Source organism: Macrosteles quadrilineatus, unplaced genomic scaffold, assembly GCF_028750875.1.
Source record: "Macrosteles quadrilineatus isolate MER2022 unplaced genomic scaffold, UCM_ALF_1.0 Scaffold_1__1_contigs__length_201487025, whole genome shotgun sequence".
NCBI lineage: Eukaryota > Metazoa > Arthropoda > Insecta > Hemiptera > Cicadellidae > Macrosteles > Macrosteles quadrilineatus.
The window spans coordinates 128,572,943-128,599,620 of NW_026542594.1; the positions used below are offsets into that span (position 1 = coordinate 128,572,943).

General features: G+C 36.0%; 1 protein-coding gene across 2 annotated transcripts; it reads left to right on the plus strand.

Moving 5' to 3' along the window:
* The first annotated feature begins 464 nt into the window (after window positions 1-464).
* LOC128984703 (NFIL3 like protein-like) lies at window positions 465-16,791 on the plus strand. Of its 2 annotated transcripts, none has more exons than XM_054404047.1 (2): window positions 465-580; window positions 13,486-16,791. In XM_054404047.1, exon 2 carries the CDS (start codon window positions 13,501-13,503, stop codon window positions 14,725-14,727), a length of 1,227 nt encoding a protein of 408 aa, XP_054260022.1. In that variant the 5' UTR covers window positions 465-580; window positions 13,486-13,500; the 3' UTR covers window positions 14,728-16,791. The 2 variants fall into 2 exon arrangements, with proteins under 2 accessions (XP_054260022.1, XP_054260029.1); XM_054404054.1 differs by lacking the exon at window positions 465-580 and adding an exon at window positions 2,294-2,372.
* Window positions 16,792-26,678: the final 9,887 nt, after the last annotated feature.

Here is a 26,678-nt window from a genome sequence, read left to right on the forward strand (position 1 = left end):
CAAAACATTTTTCACCTTAATTTTCTATGCTTATACAACTGAAATATTATCACATAAATATGAATCACATAAATCAGTATTTTATTTTGTAACATTGATTTTTATTCGGCCCCAGCTACAAATATTGTAGAGAAGAGGTGTCTATTATTCTCCAGTCAAACATAATCCACAATATTATTGCGTCATATGTCAAATACCTTCCGAAACTAGATAAAGTATTATTTCATTGGTACCTTTGCAAATCAACGTGATCGCACTGCGCCAGGTAACATCCAAGGTTAATTATGAAGTCAAAATAAAGTTGCCACATTACATAAGGCCAAAGTGACCTAAAGGTGCGATGATTAGTGAGTCAGAGGGTGTTGATCCCCCCCACCACTGTCCCCCGCCCCCCCTTGCTGACATTGGATGACGCCATCTAGCCCCGCTCCGTTACCTGCTAGAGCCGAAGCGCCGACTACACTCAGTTCAGTTCTGTAAGTGCGACTGTACGTACACCGATTACTTCAGTCCAGTGCTAGTGTAGTGCATGTGTTACTTTGACAACGCAGTTGTGGTTTATTTCTTGGATACGATTCTGGTAAATATTTTATTTTATTGTAGCTTAATTGCTAATTTTTTAAGTGGTCCTCGGTGTTCTTAGATTTTGACACTTTGATGTTTTATTTGTTTATGTTTCGAAAATGTTTAGTTTCTGATAGGAGAACATTATGGAAATTTATACTTTGTACACAATTGTAGTTAAACTCTATTAAAAACTTTTTGTTTGTTCGTTGAAATATTTTATAATGTTTTTCCTCAAACACTAAAATTTTTGAAAAATGTTTTTATTCTGATAAATATTAGTATAAAAAACAACAATTTGATTTAAAAATTTTCACTACATATTGTTAAATTAAACAATTTTTTATAAAAATAGTGTTTTCATCACTCTTTAATTAAAATTAAATTATCGTATACACATTTTCTACACCAGCATATAAACAATAAAAAATATTTACAAAAAGTTAAAAACCTTTCGTTATCTCCATCATAGTTATTAGGTTGCATTATGTCTAGTGTCAGAACACGTGAGCTGGCCACGTGAATCAGCTGTTATCTCCTCAGAGATTATGTAATTCTGTCAAGAATAGAACTGAGATAAGTCTCTTCCGAGAGAGTTGGATAACATAACACATCCGTAATGACTTATTACATCGTTTCAATGTGAGGGTTAGGGTTCGAGTCATCGAAGGAAAATACAAGATTGGTCCCTTTGAATGACTCGGCTGTACTGTTGAGTAACCGTTGCGTCATCGCTCAGAGTAAATGTTCTGGTCTTGCAGCGATGTCCTTCACTCAAATATTTTCAAAATAGCTCTGTTGTTTCGCGTGCTTTGCTGTCTATCCAACCTATTGTGTTTGTGTCAGTGTTTTGATTTTTATGAGTCGGAAGAGGCTTGTCTAAGTTCTATGTAGTATGTTTTAACTGTAAGTTATTAGAGGTGTTTAAATGCATGTTTCGTTTAGAGATTGTTGTGTGTTGTTTTGATATTTACTGACGTGCCCCTTTCACGCCACTGAGAACAATGCATATTGGGATGTACAACATATTTAAATAACTGTGAAAAGTTATGTTAGAAACCGTTTTCTCTATTAAGATCCTTTTTTACTCTTTCACCCTATTATAAATACTGTACACGTTTATACAGGCAGATTATATCCATCGTGCGATAGCTCTACGTCGAAATCAAGGAGTATTAATCATTTATCTAGAAGCTAATTTTTCTGCACAGTTGGCTGGCATAAAAGCGTTAATATACAGAAAAAGAAACTGTCGAATGTAAAAAATGAGCAGGAATCTTAACTTTAGGGCAATTCATAATGACTTTGAATGGTAACCTCGTAAATGTATAAGGAAGACGTTTTAGAGAATAAAGAGGTAACCAACCTACATAATGTAGGTAACCATTGCACGGTGCGAATTTTGACCTAGTTTTTGGAGGGAAAGGAGGGTTATGCTGTTACGGTAACGTTGTAACTCGGACTCGGTGAGAGATCTGGCCTTATTTCTGGGGGAGCAGGAGGGGGGTCATCCCACATCCACGTCCGGTTGAGTTCAGGAGACCCACTTACGCAGGATCTTCGTCCTTCTCCTTCGTCTGATGAGTGAAGAGCGCTCCCCTATATCTCGTACAGTTGTAGCTTCCAGTCCTTCATCGCAATAGTTAATTGCTTGTGTACTTCTTACTCACCTGATCGGTTTAAGTATATCAGTATCCAAACTATTCAGTTTGTTAAACGTTCTGTAAGTCGTAATTATTTAAACTTGTCCTTTTACTTATTTGGGCGTTGAGTTCGACCCTTTTCGCCGGTTGTCATGGAAATAGTTTGTGAGTATATAAAGTAAATGAATTATTTATTTTGTTTGCTAATAATAATATTTTTCCTGGAAGCTATACTAGACGCAGACTGCGTTGATTGATACAAATCTACATTTATAGTTCAATGTAGTTGGAAAGTATGGGATCGTGTTACGGCCGATTATTTGACTCAGCTAATTTTGTTGTTTTGCATCTGCAGAGGAGAAAAGCTGAGCATATTTTGCGTCTGGTTGACTAAGCTAAAGTTCAAAAGTTCGCCAGAATCTTGTTGCTTGTAATAGTTAATTAATTCTATGTACAATCCGTATTAGACACAACTATGCAATAATCCATCATTTCAAACTACATCACCTATGTAAAGACAATGAATTAATTATTAGTGTTGTATGAACAACGTGAATGCTATTCTGACTAATTGACTATACTATAAATATACACTGGAAATAGATACAACATTGTTGATAGTCATGATTAAACCAGCTGATTATCTAGCAATGATTATTCACTGCTGAATCAAGTTACAACCATCCAAAAGTGATTTAAAACTTTTCTTGTGGTAAAATTGGCAAAAATTTGGGTATAGGATTCCAAATGTCATATCTCAAAATGTCCATAGTAATTTAATTACTCAAATTAAAATCATACATTTAAAATCAAACTGTTGTAAGGTAGTTAGTTACATAGTAGTTGAGCGCGCTGACAAAGGCGGTTCAAGCAAGCGCGGAGTCAGTTCAACGAACTGAATGTTCAACAAAGTGATATTCTTACTGTTTACTCAATAATTCTATGTAACTCTCTAGTCATCGGAAAGTCTTGAATATACAGTCAAGGTGGTGGTGCTGCTACCTACCGGCAGCGAGTCTCAAACCATTCCCATTGTTGGGTGTCGGCAATGCAGATCGTACTTTAAACCATTCTCATTGTTGGGTGTCGGCAATGCAGATCGTACTTTGTGCAAACCATAAACTAATGTCAGGGACTTGCTTATTCTTGAATTTTGAAAAAGCCTTGTCACAACCAGCGTTTTCGTTATCATGATTTTGGAATATGATGTAAAACGTTCAAATTTCGTTTTTGTTGGACAACTTATTTTCGATTAAAATATACATTTCATTGTTGCATATCACTATTGATGGATACTGCGGTAACAATTGATTGCCTTAGATTTTGTAGAGAATCCCTGAAGAATCAAATATTGTGTTTCTAGAAATGAAATAGGGCGTTGAATAAATACCTACTATAATGTCCTGAAGAATATGAATTGTGCTAAGCCTTGAAAGTTACACACAACTTGAAATTTAATTTGTATTGACTTTAAACATGTTATCGATAAAACATAATTTTTATATCAATCATATATACTCTACATCCATTGACCATAAATACTCTTCATTCCTCATTCATAAAGTCAAGGGACTATTAAATTAAAACCGATTCAAACCTTGATTCAGATTAGAAATCAGAATATTTGTTGTGATTGACAGAGAATGGCACTTAAAAAGTGTTACCAATTTATAAACACAAATCTAAATTTCATAGGAAAGCTAACTGGTAGACTCGTTCAATGTAGCTCGAAAATTGTTGTTTTTAATTTACTGATGAACAGTGTTGTGTCGAAATTCAGGGACTCGGAATATTCCTATATTCAGGAAGTACTGTATTTTAAACTGGTCGACATCTTCAAGGCCTTTGTCAAGATCAGCTGGACAATTCGTTTTTGTAGTTAACCAGTTCGGGTGGTTTTACCAGCCAAACTCAAAATATTGATTACTTAATATTAAATCAGCTGATTTCATTGCTTTTTCAGCATTGTTGTTATTACCAATATGTTTACTAGTATCAGCTGTTATCCCATACCATCTTTAATAACCAATGAACTTGAAGTAAAGACCAGTTAACACATAATAAACTTAAACAATGTGGATTGGGATATAAAACTTTTGGAGCACTATAAACGCGAACATTATATGAACATTAACTTGTTTTACTGGCGCATTAAATGTTTATGAGAGCACTGTAGTAAAATATGGTCGATTGTGGGCTAAGCTGCTAGGACAGTGTTAAATTATGGCTTTGATAATAAATATTATAATTAGGTGATTTGGATTTCCCTACCTAATCGTATCGCCAAAACATAAATTGATGAGTCTCTTGTATAACTTTTCACAGTTTCAATAACCAATTAAATTGGAAGACGAAAAGAATAATGATCCAGTGAAAGACTCCAATTAAACGATTTCATTCGACTTTTCTAAGAATTGTTGTGTGCTCGTCCATTAAATTTGTAATACTCGTCGCATGATGAAAAATATCAATTTTCCTCATGCGAAGTTGGGGATGGTTGGCATAGGTATTTTTGCATTTACAATTAGTATTTTTTTTTTGTGAGTCAGGTTTTAGTTTGCTGAATAATACTATATGCAGACGAAAACAAAGAAAAAAATTGTTATGAACTTTGGTCCTTACTTCTCAGTCACACGAATGATTGTTCCTTGAATCCATTTATACAGTATTCTTACACCCTGTAAGGTGATTTATTTTTTATAAGGCCAACTTGTAAATATTGCATCATTTACTACTATAGAAAGGCTCTTTCAACCACATTCTATTTGAACAAAGAAAATCTGCTACTGCTACTGCTTCTCCATTTAACTTATATGAGATATCTAATTCAGTATCGAAAAGTCAATGGGTAGACGTCGAGAAAGAAGCTCTCATTGTGTGACAAATGTAATCTTAACCAAAATTCGCTAGGGGATATATATGCTCCAATAAAAAAAATGCTTCTCAAATTGTGGTACGGAATTGGCAGGTTTTATTTTGCGACGTCTATAGTGTGAGTGTAGCAAGTTGAGAGTAGAGTGGTAGTGTTGAGTGCTGACTGAGTGTAGAGTGGTGGCGCAACAGCCATGGCTATGTGATGTAAGCGCGAGGCCTTGACCACGGACCGTTATATCTCCAGCACAGCCATAGCATAGCAGCGGCCGACATTCTACAGCTACATAGCACATAGCACCTCCTCCTCGAGCCTGCCTCAGTGTCTCTGCCACAGTCAGCGTTATATAACTGCGGCATCCCGAGGTCACTGACTCCGAAGGTCGAGTTTAACAGCTTAAAAACACAACGTAAATGTGGAACTGCTCTTTGAGTAGATACCAAGGTCAATTTGATTTCAATAACAAAGATATAAAAAATTAACACTCCTTCGATAATTTGCAACACTTATTTTAGACTATCACAGTTTTGTTGGTTATACTAGGGGAATATGTGTACTCCTTTATCACGATGCTGCATGAGCATGACACTTTTTCTCCGTCTTTTTTTATATATTACAAATGCGATATGATAAATATGAAAATGATATGTGTTTAGAATTGACTTTGAGAGATGAGATTGTCCGGAGGTCTTCCACTTACTACATCTTCTTCTACTAAGTCTATCTTCTTCCTCCGCTCTCCTAGAGTTTATACAGTGTTGTCCTATGACATCACTAGAAGACAACCTTCCACATCACTCAAAATCATCTAGCTCCACTATCCTAGATTTTAAACGGCGCTTTCATCTGACGTCACTTGAGGGCAGGCAGGCTTCCTCAACGCACATCTAGCTCCTCTCTCCTAGAGTCGTCCAACTTCACTCTCCTAGAGTTTAAACAGTTTTGTTATTTGATGTCACTAGAAGACAGCATTCCACAACATTCGACATCATCATAGATTTGTGTGCGGAATATCTATCCGGAATTTAGATAATCCACCCTCCTAGAGTTTAGTGTTGTTATATTACGTCACTACAGGACAGCCATGATCTTCTAAGTCTCCTAGAGTTTAAACTGTGTGTCTATTTCTTTGATACCACCAGAGGCCAGCCTTCCACCAAACCAAACAACCACATCAACTAACACCACTCTTCTAGAGTTTACATAGATTTACGGCTGATGATCTCATTGCACCACTTTACTCTTCAGCCATCTTATCCCTCACTACTGAAGACAAACGTAAATAAATTGTAATGTAATTTGAATTATTTGTCTGTTTATTGAATGTTAGATTACGATGGACTTGGCCATTTCACCAGTTCAAAAACGATCGGCAACAGCTGACAAATATACTCGCTCTCCATTTACGGAATACTGTCAGATTTAAGAAATAAATTTTCCATTTGCATGTACATTGTGATCCCAAAGGGAATGATTCCGTAGAAAGTCACGGTTGTCGGTTACTCTTAAAGATATAAAATTATTATGCTGATTGGCGTTAGTAACAATACGATCATTTGAACACTCATAAAACACACTATAATATAATGGCAATGACGTAAAAACAAGGAAAAATACGTATTCCATAGACGCCAAAGCTATAGTACCCCAATTAAATTATATTCACAAATACAGAGGATTTAAACGCAACCCACATAATAACAGCTACGCGATACAATTTTTACAACAAAACCAGCATATGTTGGTACAGTATCCGTGTTTCCCCATGTTTTCTTTACTATGTTGCCGATCTGATAATATGCATTGTTGCATATATCTATGAGTTTTAGTGTGAGAATATATTGTAAATATGATTCAACGTGGTGTTTCACAAGCTCACATAGAGTATGTATTGTAGGTCTAGGTTTACGCTTTTTGTGTTTCTACAGATCCAATATCCTTATATTTTTGACAACTCTATGAATGATTTTTAGGTGATGTAATCACACATGAAACTTTATTTCTAACATATCTTGACATTAAACCAAAAATTTACTTTTAAAATTTTAACTCTTTGAGCTTGCAATACGATGTTGAGTCGTATTCACAATTAATTACAAATAACACTTAATTCATAGATCACCGTGCAACAATTTATGTTAGCATATTGGGAATGAAGGAAAGAAAACAGGGATACAGTACCAGCATATGCGGTTTTTTTCTGTTCGTAAAAAGTGTCTAACGGCACTTGTAATTTGGGCTGCGTTTAAATAACACACTGTACTTCTAGCAACCAAATACCAACCTTTTATGAGTGATTTGAGCAGTTGTAGCACAATATAACTCCAATTACCTACTTAGAGCTGTCAGTTAACAGTTGAGGGTGTACAAGGGTGGGGGTGTAGTTTCCCATGAGATGTAGGGTGGCGTAGAACAGGTCTGTATTCTTGACCGTTAGTGACCTACACACCCACAGCCTACCGCTTCCTCCCACTGGCCACTGGCCCTTGTGTCGTAATCGTAACGAATTCATTGCCGAACTTAACTGTCCGAGAAGAAACTAGGTTAGCAAGAGTGTGTTTGATTGTTCAGAGCAGTTAATTCGTACTAAACTTCTGCTAATGCGATGTTAAGTTGGATCATTCATCGTTAGATCGCACACAAATCTGAATTTTTTTATCGTTTCATCATTAAACAATTCAAAAATGTACTACTTGATTGTGTGCATTTCGGGTAAGTTAACCCCGGTCTGTATACAAGAAACTATTGAATTTTCATATCCGATTTATCGATACGTTGGTTATGATTACTTTTTTTCTTGTACGCTTAAATTTTCCACTAATAAAATAAATTAATTTGTCAATTAGCTTCAGGAATGCCATCTACAACAGTTAGATTTCTCATTAACGGGAGACCCACGTGTTAACGACTCGTTTAACTATTATACTGTAAGTCTCTTGCTGGATAGAAGTTTCTTAAAATCCGATTGTACAGTACAATCAAATAAATTAAAATAAAAGTGCCATTTGACTAGTCATACGAAATAAATACAAATCTATACAGAGGTAACAATTAGTAAAAACTGTTTATAACAGCCCATTCACGTTCTATAAGTTATTTGAGAACTTAATAGTACAGATTATGGATTCGTTATCCTGTGTTAATATTGCATCGTGTAGTATTTTTATTATTAAAACTGGTTGTCATTACAAATATGGTCCACTTAATGGTTGTGGCATTATGAATTGTTTATTAGTGTTAAAAATGTAGGTGCGCTAGTTTCGAAAAAAAATACGAATTTAAAGAAATTAACTAGCACAAACATGCTTTATTCAAGTGAATGTTTTAAAGTCTTTATCATGACATATGATAAAACACACATCACACACATGACACGTGTTAAACGAATGCTGTGCACTGCCAAAATAGTCTAACATAATTTAAGAGCGATTATGTAATTAATTAAACTATGATAGCTTATTTAGGTGTTGCATAACTTGTAAAATGCTTTCTGGCTCTTCCACATATGCGCGTTAAACAGCTGTCCCGTATTTTTTGTTTATTTAACCGCTCGAAATATTATTTTCGACAATTTTATCGATTTCAGACCATCCGACCAGTATGTATTTAATTTGACCTAATAATCGGTTGGTGAACAATAATCTTTAATTTTCATGTAAAGCATGCAAATGCAACTGAGTCCACAATTAATTAACAATTGAAATATCTATTAGATCAATCGCTAAAACAATTTTTGAGGCCCACTAATTCGTGAAATCCTTTAATGGTATACGACCACTTGAACCACGATTCGAACCATGATTCGCTGCGACTGTTTTGCTGGTAACGAATTGGCAACGCCGCATTTTTACAGTCAATCGTCAGATCCTTCAGGGTCATATTGCATGTTAAGTCATTGCCATGTGTTGCAATGTCGCCGTTCCGAGCTCGTTGCTTGCTGTATCTGTATGGGACGTGTACAATGTACATTGTGTGGTAAAGTAGCCACTGGTACGTTTTGGGACAAAACCGTCAATTTATGGTGTTAGTATTTCATGCATCCCTGAAAGTTGACTTTACACAACCATCTTGTGGTGATCCCCGTGTGTGTTTTATTAGGATTTTCACTTTGTATGTTGATGAATTACCACATAGTTTGCGAACAAATCGCCACATTTTTGACTACTGAGATGTCGATTTTACAGTGGAGTACGTGGTGGAGTACATATAAAAATCAAAGCTTCCACCCTCCCCACGGTCGACTAAATTATCTGGAGGAAACACAACAGAAAATCACATCTTCCATTCGTCTTCGGTCGATTCATCTAATCAGGTTACCAGTTCGATCCTGAGAAAGGCAGTAGTTGTTTTGGTTCAAAACTTGACCCTGATATTTTAAATGGCCTTTGCTAGAGGACCAGCTGATCTTAGCCAAAAGCAAAGCATCCTGCAATTAATCTTTATCTTAAAATTCACATAATTATGCGTCAGCGTCGTACAAAAATAAACTAATCTATTGGACGTGGTGACTAGACATCCTTGTGTGTTTGTTTTGTTTTATGGTTTTGGTACATTTATTATACGGTCTACGATCCATCCCCTACAGTTTGTAGATATGTGTATCCATTCAGGACGTACCTATGTTGTTATCTTGCGGATCTAAGGTCCCCCTCGACGTTGAATTTTAAACCCATTTAATAAAGTTCTAGAATACACATATATCTAGACGTTATAATTGTTTATCCAACTTCTCCCATCGTGTATGTGTATATTAAATGTGTATATGTAAATTGTACAAGTAACCAAAACGTAGGGTATGTCTGTGTGTATCCAAATCCTCGCAACGTATACTTGTGTTAAACCAAATCTCCACAACAACGTGTGTGTATATGTGTATTCAGTTCCCCACAAGACGCATGTTTTGCGCGTGTGTGTGTGAGTATCCGGAACCAACCTCGGACCCGATACTTCCGCGCCATCTCTAGGCCACTTCAGGGCGAACCTCTCCCTGTTATGGCAAACGCCAAGGCACGACCACTTTATATTCGTCACTAACCTATTTTATCCCGACATTTCCTACTAGCATTGGCCTCAAAACGGACTCGCCGTTCGATAAGGTTACATCATCTCCCGAGGATACTAAACGTATACATTGGCATTGTTTTCCTCCACTTTATGGTTTGCGACTCACTTCAGTGAGTTTGAAAATTTCTATTACATTTGAGTATTCTGTAATGTGCTGTGTACATGCTATATATTTTACATAGCTCCAGTTCCGGATTTTTAAATATTAGAATTTATTTTTTATACTGAATTTTAACTCTCAAAAACTTAGTCAAATTAGACCTTAGAAACAATGTCCAAACGAATAGGCTGGCATCTTTTATGTCTTCTATAGTTTCTTCCCGTAAGAAAATGATAACTGAACTTAATTGAATTCAGTAATTGCCTTCGCGGACCTTAGGTGGATTTTAAAGGTTTATACAACCATGCGTTACGTTGAGATTTGGGTAACTTTGTGTACCATTTAATCCCTTAATTTGGACAGCGACGCAGATAGTGAACGTATGTTACCTGAATTCCGAATATGAAAAGCGGTGCGTAATTATCCCCAAGCTGTCTATTTATAAAGGACCATTTTAAAAGCCAAACAATCAAGGGCAGCTTAACCCGATTTCGAAAAATTAAAAACTCAGACTTTCCCAAAATTGAGCCGGTCATTAAACAAGGAGAGTCAAATAACTTCATTCAGTCAGGTTAGGCGAGGTATGTAAAATATAATCAATATGGGACAATCCAAGATTAATTCAAGAATAACATTCCTGGCCCATTGTCAACCCAATAAAAATTGCCAAGTTACAATATTCACTCTAACCGCGTTAAACTCGGATTATTCTTCGAGGAATTTCGGATCGGCTTGGATAATGGCTTACAACAGATCATGAAATCGCAGAGAAACAACAAGACCAGAACGGACGACCGTGTCGGTGATCGGTGGGGGAAGGGAAGGTCAATGCCTTTCGACGCTGCAGGCTCGGGTGCGAGGATTGTACCAGCAACCAGACTGTATAAAGATTTGTCTGTATACCTGGGCACCCGAGCACCTGGACGTTCGTTACCTACCTGTCGTTGTTCTGTGTGGGAGTCAACAAAATTATCGTGTCTTGGTGTCTTCTCTACACAGTTGATTCATCTTTGCTTTGCGCTATAGACACGTAAAGATCGAAATAATTTTGACCCACATTTGGAAATATAATTGTTTTTAAGATTAGTCGTATTTAACAAGGACCTTATGGTGTGAGCTTAGAACTTATTGTATCACGTAATTTAGTTATCTAGTTTTGAGTATACTGTAACTTGATACTGAAGTGGTGATATGACTTGTACATTAGCGACCCATCTCCAATTTTTTTCATTGAAGTGGTGACGTGTGACTGATGCTTTACCGTTTTATCACCTTCTTACATTGAAGTGCTGATACAATGCATTACAGACTCTTTGTCGACGTTTATCGTTGAAGATCTGATACAATTGTGCATTACAGACTCTTTGTCGCCTTTTATCATTGAAGTGCTGATACTATTGTGCATTACAAACTCTTTGTCGACGTTTATCATTGAAGTGCTGATACTATTGTGCATTACAGACTCTTTGTCGCCTTTTATAATCACTGAAGTTCTGATATAATTGTGCGTTAGATACAGATACAGAGATACTCTTTGTCGCATTTTCACAATATAATTCATTTTCAATATATATAGGTAATAATCCTTCAGGGTGACAATGGTTACACTAGGGACTATCTTTGCCACAACATTTCATCTCTTTATAAAGATGGCGTCATATAACGACACACATGGGATCACTGTCACCTCTGATGTACTTCCTCAGTGACAACTATATATAGCATCAGAGTAACAAATCTTTGTTCCCTTGCCCTTGTCTGAGCTTTAAATAAATCTTTACACTGAATCTCCTCAGGTTCAGGACTTCTTATTACTTTCAATTTATAATGCCACTATGGTTTGTAAAACACGCTTTTAATAGTCCACCATATCACGTTGATTTGGTCGATAATCTATCTTATTTTATTTGATAAACAAGAGTAAAGCTAAGAGCATCAAGTGTTCATAACACTAAAGTCACACATATTTTTTCATATACAGTATATTGATATTTTTAATTTGATTTCTCAAAACTCACTTGACAAGGTAAAACCGTCAACTGACTATGGAAATAAACATAAATATGCTCAAACTTCACCAGATAATCTATATATAGTCTACTATGTCTTGCTAAACTATAATTGTATAAAAACTAAAGTAAAAGTCACACGAGCCCCAATAAGAAATCCCTGCGTTATTACCCTCCAATCTCAACCGAAACAGTAAAACCTTGAAGGTAGAGTCGTCACGTTGTGGGAGACAATGAGTGTTACGGCCGGTTTGCATAAGAGATAAGTTGTTGCGGGGGAGGGTGTGTGGTGTGTGCTCACGTTGCGAGCGCTGTTGCATAACCGCAGCGGACAGTGCGCGGCGGGGCGGTTGAGGTGCGGTGCGGTCGTCGACGTCTTGCGGCAGACATGTGGCTCGGCCGCGTGCGTCCCAGCGACTGCGCGCTCGACTCACGTGGACAATACACGTGACCGAGTACAGGGTCTGCCGCGTGAGGGACCACTTGGGTTCACGTTGCCGCAACTGACACTGACGTACGGTTAACTAATTATCCTTACTTTATCCTAAACATTACATTTCTATAGTTAGAACTCGATAATCCGACTTGTACACTGTACACATCTGGAATATTCGTGTTATTTATATTTTTTTTTATTGCAAAGTTATTAGTTTGTACTTATTACAGTCTAATTATGACTTGACAACCTTTTTCAGTTCTTGTCTGCAAATCACAACCATTCAGTTGATATAGCCTTCAGCACTATTCTTGCATCATCAGTAAACACACATATTATTACTATTTAAAATGGGATATCTGAATAAATTTTTTAGGTGTTTCGATATCTAAATTAGAAACCCATAAAATTGTCTTTCCTAAGACTTATGGGCTAATGCAATTTGAAAATGCTCCATATGGTATTCCTTTTTCGTTATAGAAATAGTTGTTAAGCTTGCAAATAAAATAAATAACTTTGTTGGTTTGTTTACTAAACATTTTACACTTCACAGACAATATATAGTCTAATCCAAATATAGTCTAATCCAAATTGCTAATTCCAGCTTCCATGCAATAGGGTTTACTAAAACACTGGGCAATTCCTCATGTTGTATTTTCTTTGTGCCTAATTGTTTGATAAATAGTTTGCATGGTTATTCACAAATTATTAACTCCTTTTGGGATTGATTTAGTCAAATGTCATACATATTATAAGTTGAACCTCAGTGAGTTTTAACATAATTTGTTTTGTTGCAGATGGTCTGATATCAAATGATGGTGGCAGAGTTCATCACTCGACAGAGTGGGTCACCCATCAACGGGGAAACACCATACAGTCACAGTGCTCCAGGGAGCCATAGTAGCAACAGCAACAGCAGCTCCGGGAGTCTGCAGACGTCCCAACCCTCCAACCAGTACTGCTCTGCAGATCACCTCTTCAACACGGACCATGACAATAACAGTACGGAGACCAACTACCCAGCAGGCTTCGACATCGCCTCACAACTTCAGAGGAAGGAGCTTTTCTCCCAAAGGAAACAGCGGGAATTCATACCCGACAATAAGAAAGACGAGAGCTACTGGGACAGGAGAAGAAGAAACAACGAGGCTGCCAAACGCTCCAGAGAAAAGAGAAGGTTTAACGATATGATCTTAGAGCAGAGAGTAGTCGAGTTGAGCAAAGAAAACCATCTTCTCAAAGCTCAGTTAGCGGCTATAAAAGATAAGTTCGGAATAAACGGAGAGAATGTGGTCAGTGTGGAACAAGTCATGGCGACTTTGCCGACAAACGAACAAGTATTGAATATCGCCAAGCGAGCTAAGTTGGCCGGCTGCCCCCCGACAACTGGGCCCCTAATGTACCCTCCAGACCCGAACCCCATCCCCACCCCCGTCATACACAGACCAGTCAACACGCATACGCCACCAACTCACGGACTCATCTTCCAACGTGAAATGCACGAACAAGATAGTTATAACGAGCCAGAGCCGTACCCATACCCGTTCCACCCAGTACTGCCACCCCTTCATCCACCTGCATTGGAAGCCGCTGGCAACAGCGTGTTGAATCTGAGCAGGAGTAGGAGCCGAACGTCCTCACCTTACGAACTATCCAGTGGTAGCGGAGACGAAGGCTGCGTACCGATGCAACTGATGGCACCCAACAATAGTCTTCCACACAAATTGCGCCACAAGAGTCATCTAGGAGACAAGGACGTGGCAGCGACGGCTCTGCTCTCCCTGCAGAACATCAAGCAGGAGCCAGGGTCTCGCGCCAGTCCGCCTTGGGACGCAGAGGGCAGTAGCGATGAGAGAGACTCCGGTATCTCTCTAGGAGCCGAGTGGGGCCGACCTAACACCACACCTCCATCCACCGAGTCTCCGGACGACTCACACCTCAAGTCTGAGGTCGCCAGGTTAGCATCCGAGGTCGCAAATCTCAAGAGCATCTTATCGAGGAAGAAACCCGCTCCTCATACTACTATTACTGTTAATTAATTATGTTTCTCTCTCCTATAAATGATTTCCAGTGTTTTATTATTTATTGATTACTTAAGACTCTATTTTTTATTTTTTTAACAAATGTACAGTATTTAATTATTTCTAAGAATTAATATTTTCCAGTCGGAAATGAAAGTGTACTTTATGTATTAATGTTTTGTAAATATCTCAATTTGATTTGTATCTGTTTTGTATTTATATTTGTAGTGTTAATTTGTTATTTGTATGCAAATTCTTCTTTAAACTGTTTAAATTATTGCCATGGTTGTAAACTATATATGTAAGACCTATTGTATATATGTTAGAAACGCTATTTAATATTTAAAATCAGTTGGCGCGAGATGAGATTTTGTATGGTGTAATTGTACGTTCTGTGATAGCCTCATAGTGTGATCCGGATCAATATTTTTCTATGGAATATACTTTTAGATTGTATTATAAAATAAAGAATGTAGAGTATAATATCCTAAAAATAAACTATATCTCTCAATTGGTGAAGGGGCACTTAAAAATGTTAACTTAGTCCTAGTCAAACATTTTAACCAAAAACCTTAATTATCTTAACTTTCACTCTTCTGTGATCAAAAAGTATCTAATTTTTTTATTTTATTTTGATGAGTAAATATGCTTACCTGGAATTAAAGAAATGAATAGTCTAGTGTTGGATGATAGATTTTCTGCTAACTTTTGCTAAATTTATTTAAAGTTATTAAATTCAACATTTTAAAACATATCATTAGTATCAATTTGATTTATTCTTGCTAATTTTCAAACATAGAAAAAAACTCTCCTAATCAATGGGGAAAGGTATAATTTTAATAAACCATTCCAACTTTCTAAAAGATTGATCTGCTGTTCATTCTCACGTTCTAAGTTGAGAACAAAAACTGTTTTAAAATGTTTGCCTCATTACTTAAATTAAGAATTGATCATTCCAGCCCCTTCACCACAACTTAGATGTAAACCAACAAAAGTGCTCTTAATTGAAAACAAAATGGGATCAGCTTCAAGTAATAGTTAATTTAATTGTCAAAGAAATCAATCTATGGTAATCCCTAACTAAGAGCAAAATAAGAGTTTTTTTACAACTAAGATCGCACGCTAAAAATAAAAGACGTGAGCCAATATTTAAGTAAATTAACAATCAAGAACTGATATTAATTATTAAAGAAAATACCATATTTGTAATATAAAAATCGAATTTGAAAAAAATTTTAAAACTCAGGTCAAATTGGTTTACACGTTTGGTAAATTAAATCCTCTTTAAAGGCAAAACCCTAGGAAGTATATTAAATTCTTTATTTTGGTAAAAAAAATCTATAGTTGATCCAAATACCTAAGTCTACAATAAATCATTTCAGTGGTTCAAGCGAAGAACCATTTAAAATATAATTTATGATTTTGCAAAGATCCTATAGTTGAAGCGAATTTAATCAAGAGGCTACCCTTGGTAAATTTTAAATTTAGTTACAAGAACACTCAAGTCCAATGAAAGATTGTCAAGAACCCATGTAAACAGCCGAGCCGTGTCTTAATATTTCCATCTCGGACCACCAAAGAGAGTTAAACATGATGATGTTATATTATACCCAGTTTTAAGCAAACATTTGTAAGTAGTCGGCATTTTTATAGCATTAATTTTGAAGTTTTACTTTTCATCTACCCATATATCTAATGGACTATACGCTAGTTTGTACAACTGTCTTTTACACACAATTACAAGACTGTTACATTAGTTTTGAAAATTATAATGTACGATACCGAGATGAAAATTATTTTTATATTAGACGCTATATTTTTTTAATAAAGTAAATTACAATTTTGATGTTTAGTAATTCGTGTTTTGTTTTTGCATTATATTTTCAATAGCTTCTCATATGTGCTAAATACTAAAACGTGTAAGCTTTTTTTATTTGTGTTTAGTGTGCCTGGATCTTTTCTGTTATAGTCGAACATTCTTTTTGTATACGGTGATTTTCATTGCTTTAATGTGGTACAGACGGTAATTATAATTGTATTTGTTACATGTATTTATTTAATTAAAAACTATTTTAATGGTTACTTCTGGTTTTTTCAATCCATTACAATCCATATATTTATAAAAACCAAAAATGTCAAATACAAAAGAAAATATCAAATACTTGAGCTTAACCAATCCATTCTTAGATGTTCCACAGTAAAAGCTATTATGATGTATATTCAAACCAACAAGAATATTGTCTCAACTTGTCTAAAGTCATAAAAACAAAATGGAGCTAAAGTACATATACAGACATTTACCAGACATGAAAGTGGTGAAAAGTCCTGTAATGAAAAGTCAAGTACAATGTACTTGTATTGATTTTAGAACAAAGTGAAAATCTCTCACTTAGCTGACTGAAAGGAGCATTCAGCTTCCTTTCTAGTACGATGACTGGCAAGTAAAAAATCTAATAGGTACCAATAATTGACTAGGGGATTCATTGTCTGACTCTCAAGAGCAAAATAATGGGCTTTAAAGAATGAATCAGAAAAAAAACAATAAAGGGAGAATGACCATTGGTAATAAAATTCAGAATCAGGTATATTATATAAATTTAATTTAAGAACTTAATCATTTTAACATTATAAAAGGGTGTATCTAAGTTCTAGAGAGAGAACAAACCCAGGAATAGGGGTATGTAGATCCTAAGAGCTTAGGCCAGTAGCGATTACTTAACTTATTACAATGGCAATATTTTAAAACTGTAATTTTGAGATGCATTCAATCCCCAGAGATGCCTACTTTATAAACCTACACTGAATTCTACTCAACTGATTGAGAGTTTAATGCAAACTCTGGGATTACTTCTGATAATGATATTATTGAATCTCAATGCTTAAGGACGGATTTATAAATAACCAACTTATTAACAATTTACGGTAAGATTTACAACAATTAAAGAAAAAAATTGACTAGTGAGCACTTTGTCTCTGACACAATTGAAAAATCACTGTATATATTACACAATTAGCTTACAACAAATTAAAATTAGGGCATGAACTATTATTTGTTTTTCACCTTAATGATGACAACATTTAAATGATACCAAACAAAAATTTTAATTTACTCTGTTCAACATAATGAAAAAGCAGTGCAAACAAGAAAAAAACTGATATCTTTAAGAGTTTGAATGCCAAAAATCTGGGTAGCTGAATTATTGTTAAAGCTTGCCTGGTAATAAAACAATGTTGCTGGTGCCTGAGAAAAGTCATTAGCTTTTATATGGTTTCAATCTGGACCCAGCTGTAGTTGATCATTGGCTTTTAAAAAAGGCATTTGATCTCATATACAGTCACTAGTCAGTAACAATTAGCTACACAGGTAATTACTCTCTATTCTGTATTCACCTTATTATTATTACATATGTTTTTATTCAGTTTCAAACACACTTAACGTATATGGTGTCTGAATAAAGTGACGAAAAGATTGAAATATAATTCTAATAAAAAAGCTCTCAATACTCCCAACTTAAACAATACTAGAGAGGACCTATGAACCTAGAAATACTCCCGCCGCAGCAAACCTCCATACTTTCCACGATTTGATTGAACTTTAATCTATTAAAATTACATTAGGTTTAATTATTACCTAGGTTTGCTGCTACAGGGAGGGTAATGGAGGGTGTTTTTAGTCAAATTTGCCAAGTTTGATCAAAATACATGCATAAAAAAAGCAAACTACAACAGTTGATTTATTCTCCATAAGAATATAACATAGGAATTTTAAGTTAAAAACTTTTTAATTTTCTCCGTAACCAATGAATTAACCGTACAAAAACACTGCAATATACTAAATGATTTGTTTTTTCTAAGCTCTTCAAAATAGTTTTGAGAGAAATTAGAAAATGTTTTGTTTTGTGAGTTGAAAATGGGAAAACCAATTTTTACCACATAAAATCCCGTTCCCATAGACCTATCATCAAATCGGACAAAAATTACTCAAGTTATCGCATTCATGGATAAATATATATACATACATTCATACAGTAGACTCCCTCTTATCCGGACTCCTCGGGACCGAGGCCAGTCCGGATAACGGGTTTTCCAGTTAAATCGACGTCCCCAAAGACTTGTTCAAACAGACTGTTTAAATGCATATACTGTATACAGTAGTTGACTTAAATTTAGAAGAGCACACGTGATCACTGGTCTCAAGTCTTTCCCAAGAGAACAGTCATTTCAGTACTGCCCACTTCCTGCCGGTCTAGTCCGGTTAAACCGATGTGCTGATAAAATTGTCCGGTTAAATAGATTTCCTTCCCCCCGAGTGTAGTCTGGTTAAACCGATGTCCGGATAAGAGGGAGTCACTTACATATAACATTTTGAATGAATAGTGTTTATGGCCCTTGGGACATCAAAATGAAAAAGGAAATCGGTCCCAGGCCTAGGAAGCACATACCTACGGTAATATAGCTACTTCCCTAGGGATATTCCCTTAAATTAATAATTCACAAGTACACAGTCTCTTTCTGCATCTTACAAATAAAATTCTACTAAAACTGACAGAAATTAATCATGTCCTGCTGCAATTTATCAAACATTCTTCTTAGTATATAAATAATAATTTTTCCAGGAATAAAATATGTAATAATTTTACGGAAACAATTTATAAAAGTAATATTTTCATTTTAAATATAGTTGTTTAGCCTCCGGATTACTGTATTATACTTAAAATGGTTTACAATACCTGCATATAGTAATCCTTTGTTGCTGATTTAGGCAACTAGTTTCGGTTCTTGTTTTGAACCATCTTCAGGCCTCAATGCAATCAAATGAAGTGATCACTTGACACCTTGAGGCCTGAAGATGGTTCAAAACAAGAACCGAAACTAGTTGCCTAAATCAGCAACAAAGGATTACTATATGCAGGTATTGTAAACCATTTTAAGTAATATTTTCTTCTACAGCACAATCTTGAATTAAATGAGCCAATAATGCCTTGATATAACTTATGTATCACAATGAGTTTAATCAAATTTTTAATCTACAATATAACAGAAAATGATTTCAGCCACAGGGACCATTTCCTCAGGGTAAAAAGTAATTTACACAGAGAATTTCATCAGTTAGAGACAAATAAAATTCATCACTTATGCCAAGATTTGAAAAATTTGAATTTAGACTCTCTTATCATATTTTGGCTGATGAAAAGGGATGGGCTAGCAAACAGAACGATCCCCACCAGATGTGTAACTCCTAACATACCCTGCATGTTGTTAATAATGCAGGAAACATTTTTGGTCCTTTAGAGTTTGTATTATCAAATATTCCATCAACAGTTTTATACATTTTAGTTTGTTTGATAATTTTACTGTCATTATTGAAGATAGGCATCGAACACGATGTTTTGCTCTATTTGTGATTGTTTTCTTATATTGCATTGAAATGTAGCATCAAAGTTGAATTTGCAAGAGAGACTAAGTTACTGTAGTCGATATGGGCCAGCATAATTTTCCCCCGGAATCTTACCTCCCAGGCGCTATAATGACGTCACTATGGCGTAGTAACCTGAGGGATCTAGAGTTTGTTCGTAGCTGGAATTCTACCCCCCTTGATGAAGAATACTCATGGCAGTCAAATGAAAATAGACAGGGTTTGGGTACCTCACTAAAACTTGCCTCAATGTAACAAATTACTCTATATAACATATTTTGCAGTCCCCGTGCAATCGCTGAATTATACCATTCAATAGAAAATGGGCCACTATATAGTGAACAGAATGTGTGTAAAACCCTGTATACAACACTTATTTCTTTAGAAACATACCTACCTCTATTTAACAATTATTCAAAGTACGAAACACCTACATGACAAACATAACATCTATACATCACGTTTTCATATTCCCAACCCATTTTATCGTATTTTATCCATATTTAGCTGTCCATACGGACAGGAAAGTTTTCAGTCCCTCACTTCCCACGCTCAATTTCAGCAGTCGGTGCATATTTATCAGTGTTCATTTTGTATCATGTAGCAGTAACATCTTTATTTACGATACACACATTTTTGTGTCCATTTGAATTTATTTCAACTTGTATAACCACTGTATATTTTTGTTTCATTGACAAACCACTTGTGCTGCTTGTAGCTTCAGTACAGTTACTGTATTGTTATCTTCCATAAAGGAGTATTGTATACAGAACTGTAACTGTACATATGATATATGTATGGGCAGGGGAAACTGTAGATTTACAGTCCAGAATCTTTCCCCCACGTAAAATTACCCCAATAGCTGAGCTGGAACCTTACCCCGCTGGAATTCTACCCACCTTAGGGGTTAAAACAAAAGATTAGCTGATTAATTGGTCAGACAAATTCCTGGCTGATAGGAAAAAAGCAAGGGGTTGTAGATTTATCTATTATTATTGGGCCCCCGGCCACACGAGGCGGTTTAACCGCTCGAAGTTAAGCCGCGTGAAGTTTAAGGGGTTCGACAACACATTGAATCAAATGAGAGAGGCCACACGAGCCAAAGTTTAGCCACCTGGGCAGGTGGGCATTGCCATGTCGTCCCTCGACCTCACGAAGTTAAACTGCGTTGGAGGGGATGACACACATGGTCTTATGAGTGTGGCCCCGCGATACAGTTCGACCGCACGGTTGGAGCTATTCTTCGGACATTTCCAGTGGTTTTGGAGTTTGTATTGGTCGTGTGGAGTTATACAATGTTTGATACAGACTAGTTTATAGAACTGGTCAAAGACAAGTCATGTTTGTGGGACAAAAAACTAATGACTACTTGGTAGCTCCTCAAAAGATTCTATTGACATTTATGGTAATAAAAAAAAAAAACTCCGAACTTCACCTCGTGTGGCCGGGGCCTTACAGTACATTTCAACGTGTGGAGAGCTCAATGAGATTACTCTCTATAACTCTTTAGGTGCAGGTCATCTTAAGTATTGGGTAGGGTGGGAGCTTTGACAGGTGTGTGTTTCATAACAATTTTGTATCACGAGTTAGGGACCTGATTGCATCACAGATACTGGTTAGGGTCTGTGTAGTGGCTACTGGGAAATTGGAAAAGTAAGGGTGGAAGAACTGCTGGAGCATTTCTAAGTTCAGGCACAGTCATATTTCAGGATGAGATGGTTAAACAAGTGACAGTGTGACATGGAGTGGGAGTTGGGAGGCTTACCATGGAAGACACCATTTGGAGGCTTCCAGGCTAGAGATATGAGAAGGTCTAGGGATGTCAAGAGGAGTGTGGATGTGCATAGCAGGAATCAAGGAATAGCATACAACATACCTGCCTATACAAGAAAATCCTATAACAACATTGTACCTTATAATGTTATTACCTAACCGTCTGAGTTCTTGAACAACTTCTACTGTTCTACTGTTATCCTATTTTCATATTTTGCTGTGGGTGAAACATATTCAGAAGTTTTGATTTTTCACGACAAACAGTCACTGTCAATAGCTAAATATTCTGTACACACCCCAGAATATTAGCAAATGTCACAGGGAAGTAAGGTACAGAGGAAACACACTTATGGGATAACCGTGTGCTTTAAGCTCTGGTATTTTATGCCGAAAATATAATTGTGACGAGCAAGGAAGAGCCTGAGGGAAAAGCACTGTGTGGAAATGCCCATCGCACAGGGTCATCCTCCACAAACCTTGTTTCGTTATGAATCTAACAATACCAGATGAATCATACTTTCTATTTATGATAGCCCAACCTAACATAACCGACGCAGCGCGCTATGTAAGGGTGGCCTGGCCTCCGTATAATACCATAGTACCAGTTTTTCAAGGTAGATCGAAAAGGAAAGGACTATTTCCGTTTTGATTTGCATACAAAAGTTCTCAATTGATTTTCTATTTTTCTGCCAACTGTCCTTTCCCCTGAATTTAGCTCACTACAAATACTTTGCACTGTCTCGCTCTTTGAATCTGTATTGAATTTTTCCTGTCTTGTGTTTGGTTTTTTACTCAAATTCAAGAACATTATTGATGAATCACTCTAGTGTGTGAAAAAATATTTTTGGACGATAAATAACTCTTCAGCAGGTGTTTGAAATTACCCAAGATGGCCGCTAGCCTCCAAGGACTCTTAACAGATAAATTTCCTAGTGAAAAAATCAAAAATCACCATAACTTAAGAACACAATCATTTGTAAAGTCTATAAAGATCTGGAGAGAACACAACAATAAACGAACTGAGGTTATTTTTATGTTATACTAGAAATAAACATACAGGTACAATCCTGTTGATTTCTGCTGTTGGAAAACCTTTCAGGCTGGGCGCACACTGATCCAGCATTTCACCTGAAGCAAAATGTTGCACAACGATTTGCTTGAAGCGTTTTGTTTCTTTGTTTCTCTAGAGTGCGGGAGGTTCAAGCATGATTCAGCATTTGGTTTCAAGCAAAAATAAGAAAAAATAAATAATAATTTTGACTGGTATTCTACTATAGTATTGTTTTAACATGTGTAACGATGAAGTCAAGCTATTGCTGTATATCAGTTTTTGCAAAATGCTGGACTAAATAGAAAGGAAAAATTGCGTTCACCCAATCAATCTGATGATAGACAGCTTTCCTCTCCAAAATTAAATCAGATCCAGGGAATTTTACAATTATTGTTGAATAATTGCTATACTATTTTATTGGAAGGATTTTAAATACTGTAAGAAATTATTATTAGATAATGTCGTGATGGTTATATAAATAATGATTAAGATTACCACGTTACCTATTAACCGTCACACTCCTCTGTGTGAGAATTCTTGTGAGACCTGGTGGCGAATGTGTTAATGAAATGAGTAACCTTGGTAATTTCTTAATTATTTACTACTTTGCATGGGCTGTATGACTACCAAAGTGGTAGCAAGAAAAATTAAACAACAATATTGTACAATGGAAATTGTTCGACGGAAATAAAACTTAAAATTTAAAATATAATTGTTAAGTTTTAACGAAACTTCAAAATTAATTTTTCAAAGAAGAGTTATTTTTTAAACAACAAATGGTCAATTGAATTTTGAAAACCACTAAGCTTTACTAGCTATAAGGGATTTGGCACATGCGCAGAACGTTTTGCTTCTTGAAACATCAAACGTCTTGCTCTATGGGATCCATTCGTCGAGCAACTGCTCAAATGTTTCAAGACGTTGCGAGGCGCCTCGCAACGTTTGCTTGATCAGCGTGCAGCGTCCCATTGAAATACATGGGGCGCTCGTACCCAGCGAAACATTTTGCCTCGCAACACTTGCTTCAGGTGAAATGCTGGATCAGTCTGCGGCCAGCCTCACACACAAATAACTTTTACCCATCAATCTCTATTACTACAACGATGCTATTTCCTGAGAAGTTGTCTAAAACATCCGAGATTGGATTAGAGGGAGTCAACTGTACATGCAACTTTACAACAGGGGATACTGTAGTCTAGGTGACTTATAAATGTCGATGCACCTAATAGCATGTAGAATTAAAGTAGTAAGTTACTCAAGAACTTGGGTAAAACTTACTGTCCTTGATCATTAGGCTTTTAATAATGATCCTGTCAAAGAACCAGCTGATCTTAGTCAGTAACAAAGCTATCAACTTATTCATTTGTTTACCCACCTTCGCCTTACAATACACGTACCCGGTATGCCAGTGTCGTAAGAATCTAATATGTCTGCTCACTTTGTTAAGTTTCGTAGTTGAACCAATGTATGCAGCCCAGAATGGTCGCTGAACATGGACAGTCTGTGGCAGCCTCTGGCTTACACTGATATCTGTGGATGAACAAGCTTCTGTCCAACATTAGCAATAGTTTTTTTCCATGTCCCACCTTCACTTCCAAGGACGCTAGGGTCTAACTCAGAACTGTTTTACACATTATTTCAGGCTAGAGGGTGCCGGTATTAACAAATTAATCCAATTGTAACTGACAAGATTTGAACCCAGGACCTCAGGGCCTGAAGCTTCGCACACTAGGGTTGACGGTGTTGCGACTTTAAGAAAGTACAGTGAGTTTTACTTGATTATATAAAGCTACAGAAATTTAATAATATTCTTTTGCAGAGTATTAGTTAAACTATGTATCCTCACAGTTACCGTAAACATTTGGGCACTTGTTAGACCTAAAACTATTTCAATTCCCACTGAAAAATTACCAACCACACCACCAGTTTGGCGCATCTTTTTTGTATATAGGCCTACTTATACAGGGTGTCCCGGAACTCTCTACCAAATATTTTAGGGCATTGCTCCTGGGTAAGAAACATAACTAAATATCATATTTCAACTGTCCGGAAGTCCTTAGTTTCTCACACAGCCGCCATTTTGTTTTTTTCAGTTATTATTTTTTTTCTAAAGAATGGTTAAACATACGAATTGGAAACTTTGCACAAACATTAATGACAACTAGACAAAGCTACCAAAAAATTATCACGATTATTCCAATTCATAAAACAAAATAGCGGCCATTTAAAATTTTTGTAAAATCAATGGTTTTTTAGTTATTTAAGAAAGAAAATTTTAAATGGCCACCATTTTGTTTTATGAATTTGAAAAATCTTCATAATTTTTTTGTAGCTTTGTCTAGTTGGCATAAATGTTTGTGCAAAATTTCCATTACGTATCTTTAACCATTCTTTAGAAAAAAATTAATAACTAAAAAAAACAAAATGGCGGCTATGTGAGTAAAAAAGGACTTTCGGACAATTTAAATATGATATTTAGGTATGTTTCTTACCCAGGATCAATGCCCTAAAATATTGGTAGAGAGTTCCGGGACACCCTGTAGAAGTTGGAGTAAATAAACTTGTGTTTGCTTGTCCACATGTGCCTCGGGCCTATGTGTGGAAAGTATGAAGCAAAGCTAGCGATAAGCCTATACAGTTCAAGAATAGGCTGTAGCGTACTTTAAATATTTGTGGTGGCACCATGATACAAACTAGCGTCATCACTAGGATCCATAGTCTGTCGCATTGAGATCTGTGGACTGAGCATACATCACACAATTTACAGTCTATTGTCATTTACAAAGAATCTTGACTGTACAAAGGGCTATGAAACATGAAAACCAAACAAGGGGTAGGTCTAGTAACAGTGTTCTTTATCGGTTCTCACAGTGGTGTGAGAACATGCACTTTTATAGGTGAAAACAACAAGATAAGTCAGTGTTCTGAGCCTTTTTACTTTCTCTTTTAGCGAATTTCCCATATAGGGAATAAGCTATTACCGTAGTACTCATGGTAAGACCTGGACCCAGGACCGATTTTTTTTTTCGTTTTGAGGTCCCTAGAGGCCAAAAACACCATCCGTTCAAATTCATATATATATATATATATATATATATATTTATATATATATATATTTATATATTTATATATATATATATTTATATATGTGTCCGTTAGCGCGATAACTCGAGCAAAAATGATCCGATTTTGATGAAATTTGGTACAAACGTGTAAACCTACGTTTATTCGAACGAGTTCGCGAACCAGCATGATCGGACCATGGGAACGGGGGTTTATGGGGGCTTTTATGGGGTAAAAATGGGTTTTTCCCATTTTTGACCCAAAAAACATAAAATTTTGCAATTTCTTTCTAAACTATTTTGTAGAGCTTAAAAAAACAAATAATTTAGTATATTGAAGCGTTATAATGCGCCTAATATTTACGGAGAAAATTCCAAAAAATTGTAAATTTAAAATTTCCATGTTATTCTTATGGAGAATAAGTAAACTGTTGTAGTTTGCTTGTTTATTAACATATTTTGCCCAAATTTGGAAAATGTTTTTATTTCTTACCAACTATTAACATTTTACATAAAAAACACTTTTACCCTCCCTGTTGCAGCAAACCTAAGTATGTTTTAAACTGATTCTTTTTAAATAGGGAATAAATGTGATATTTTTAAGGAGACATTTTAGTGTAAATCCATTCAGGGAAATGGAAATTCGCTTAGTCTGCAGGTTTGCTGC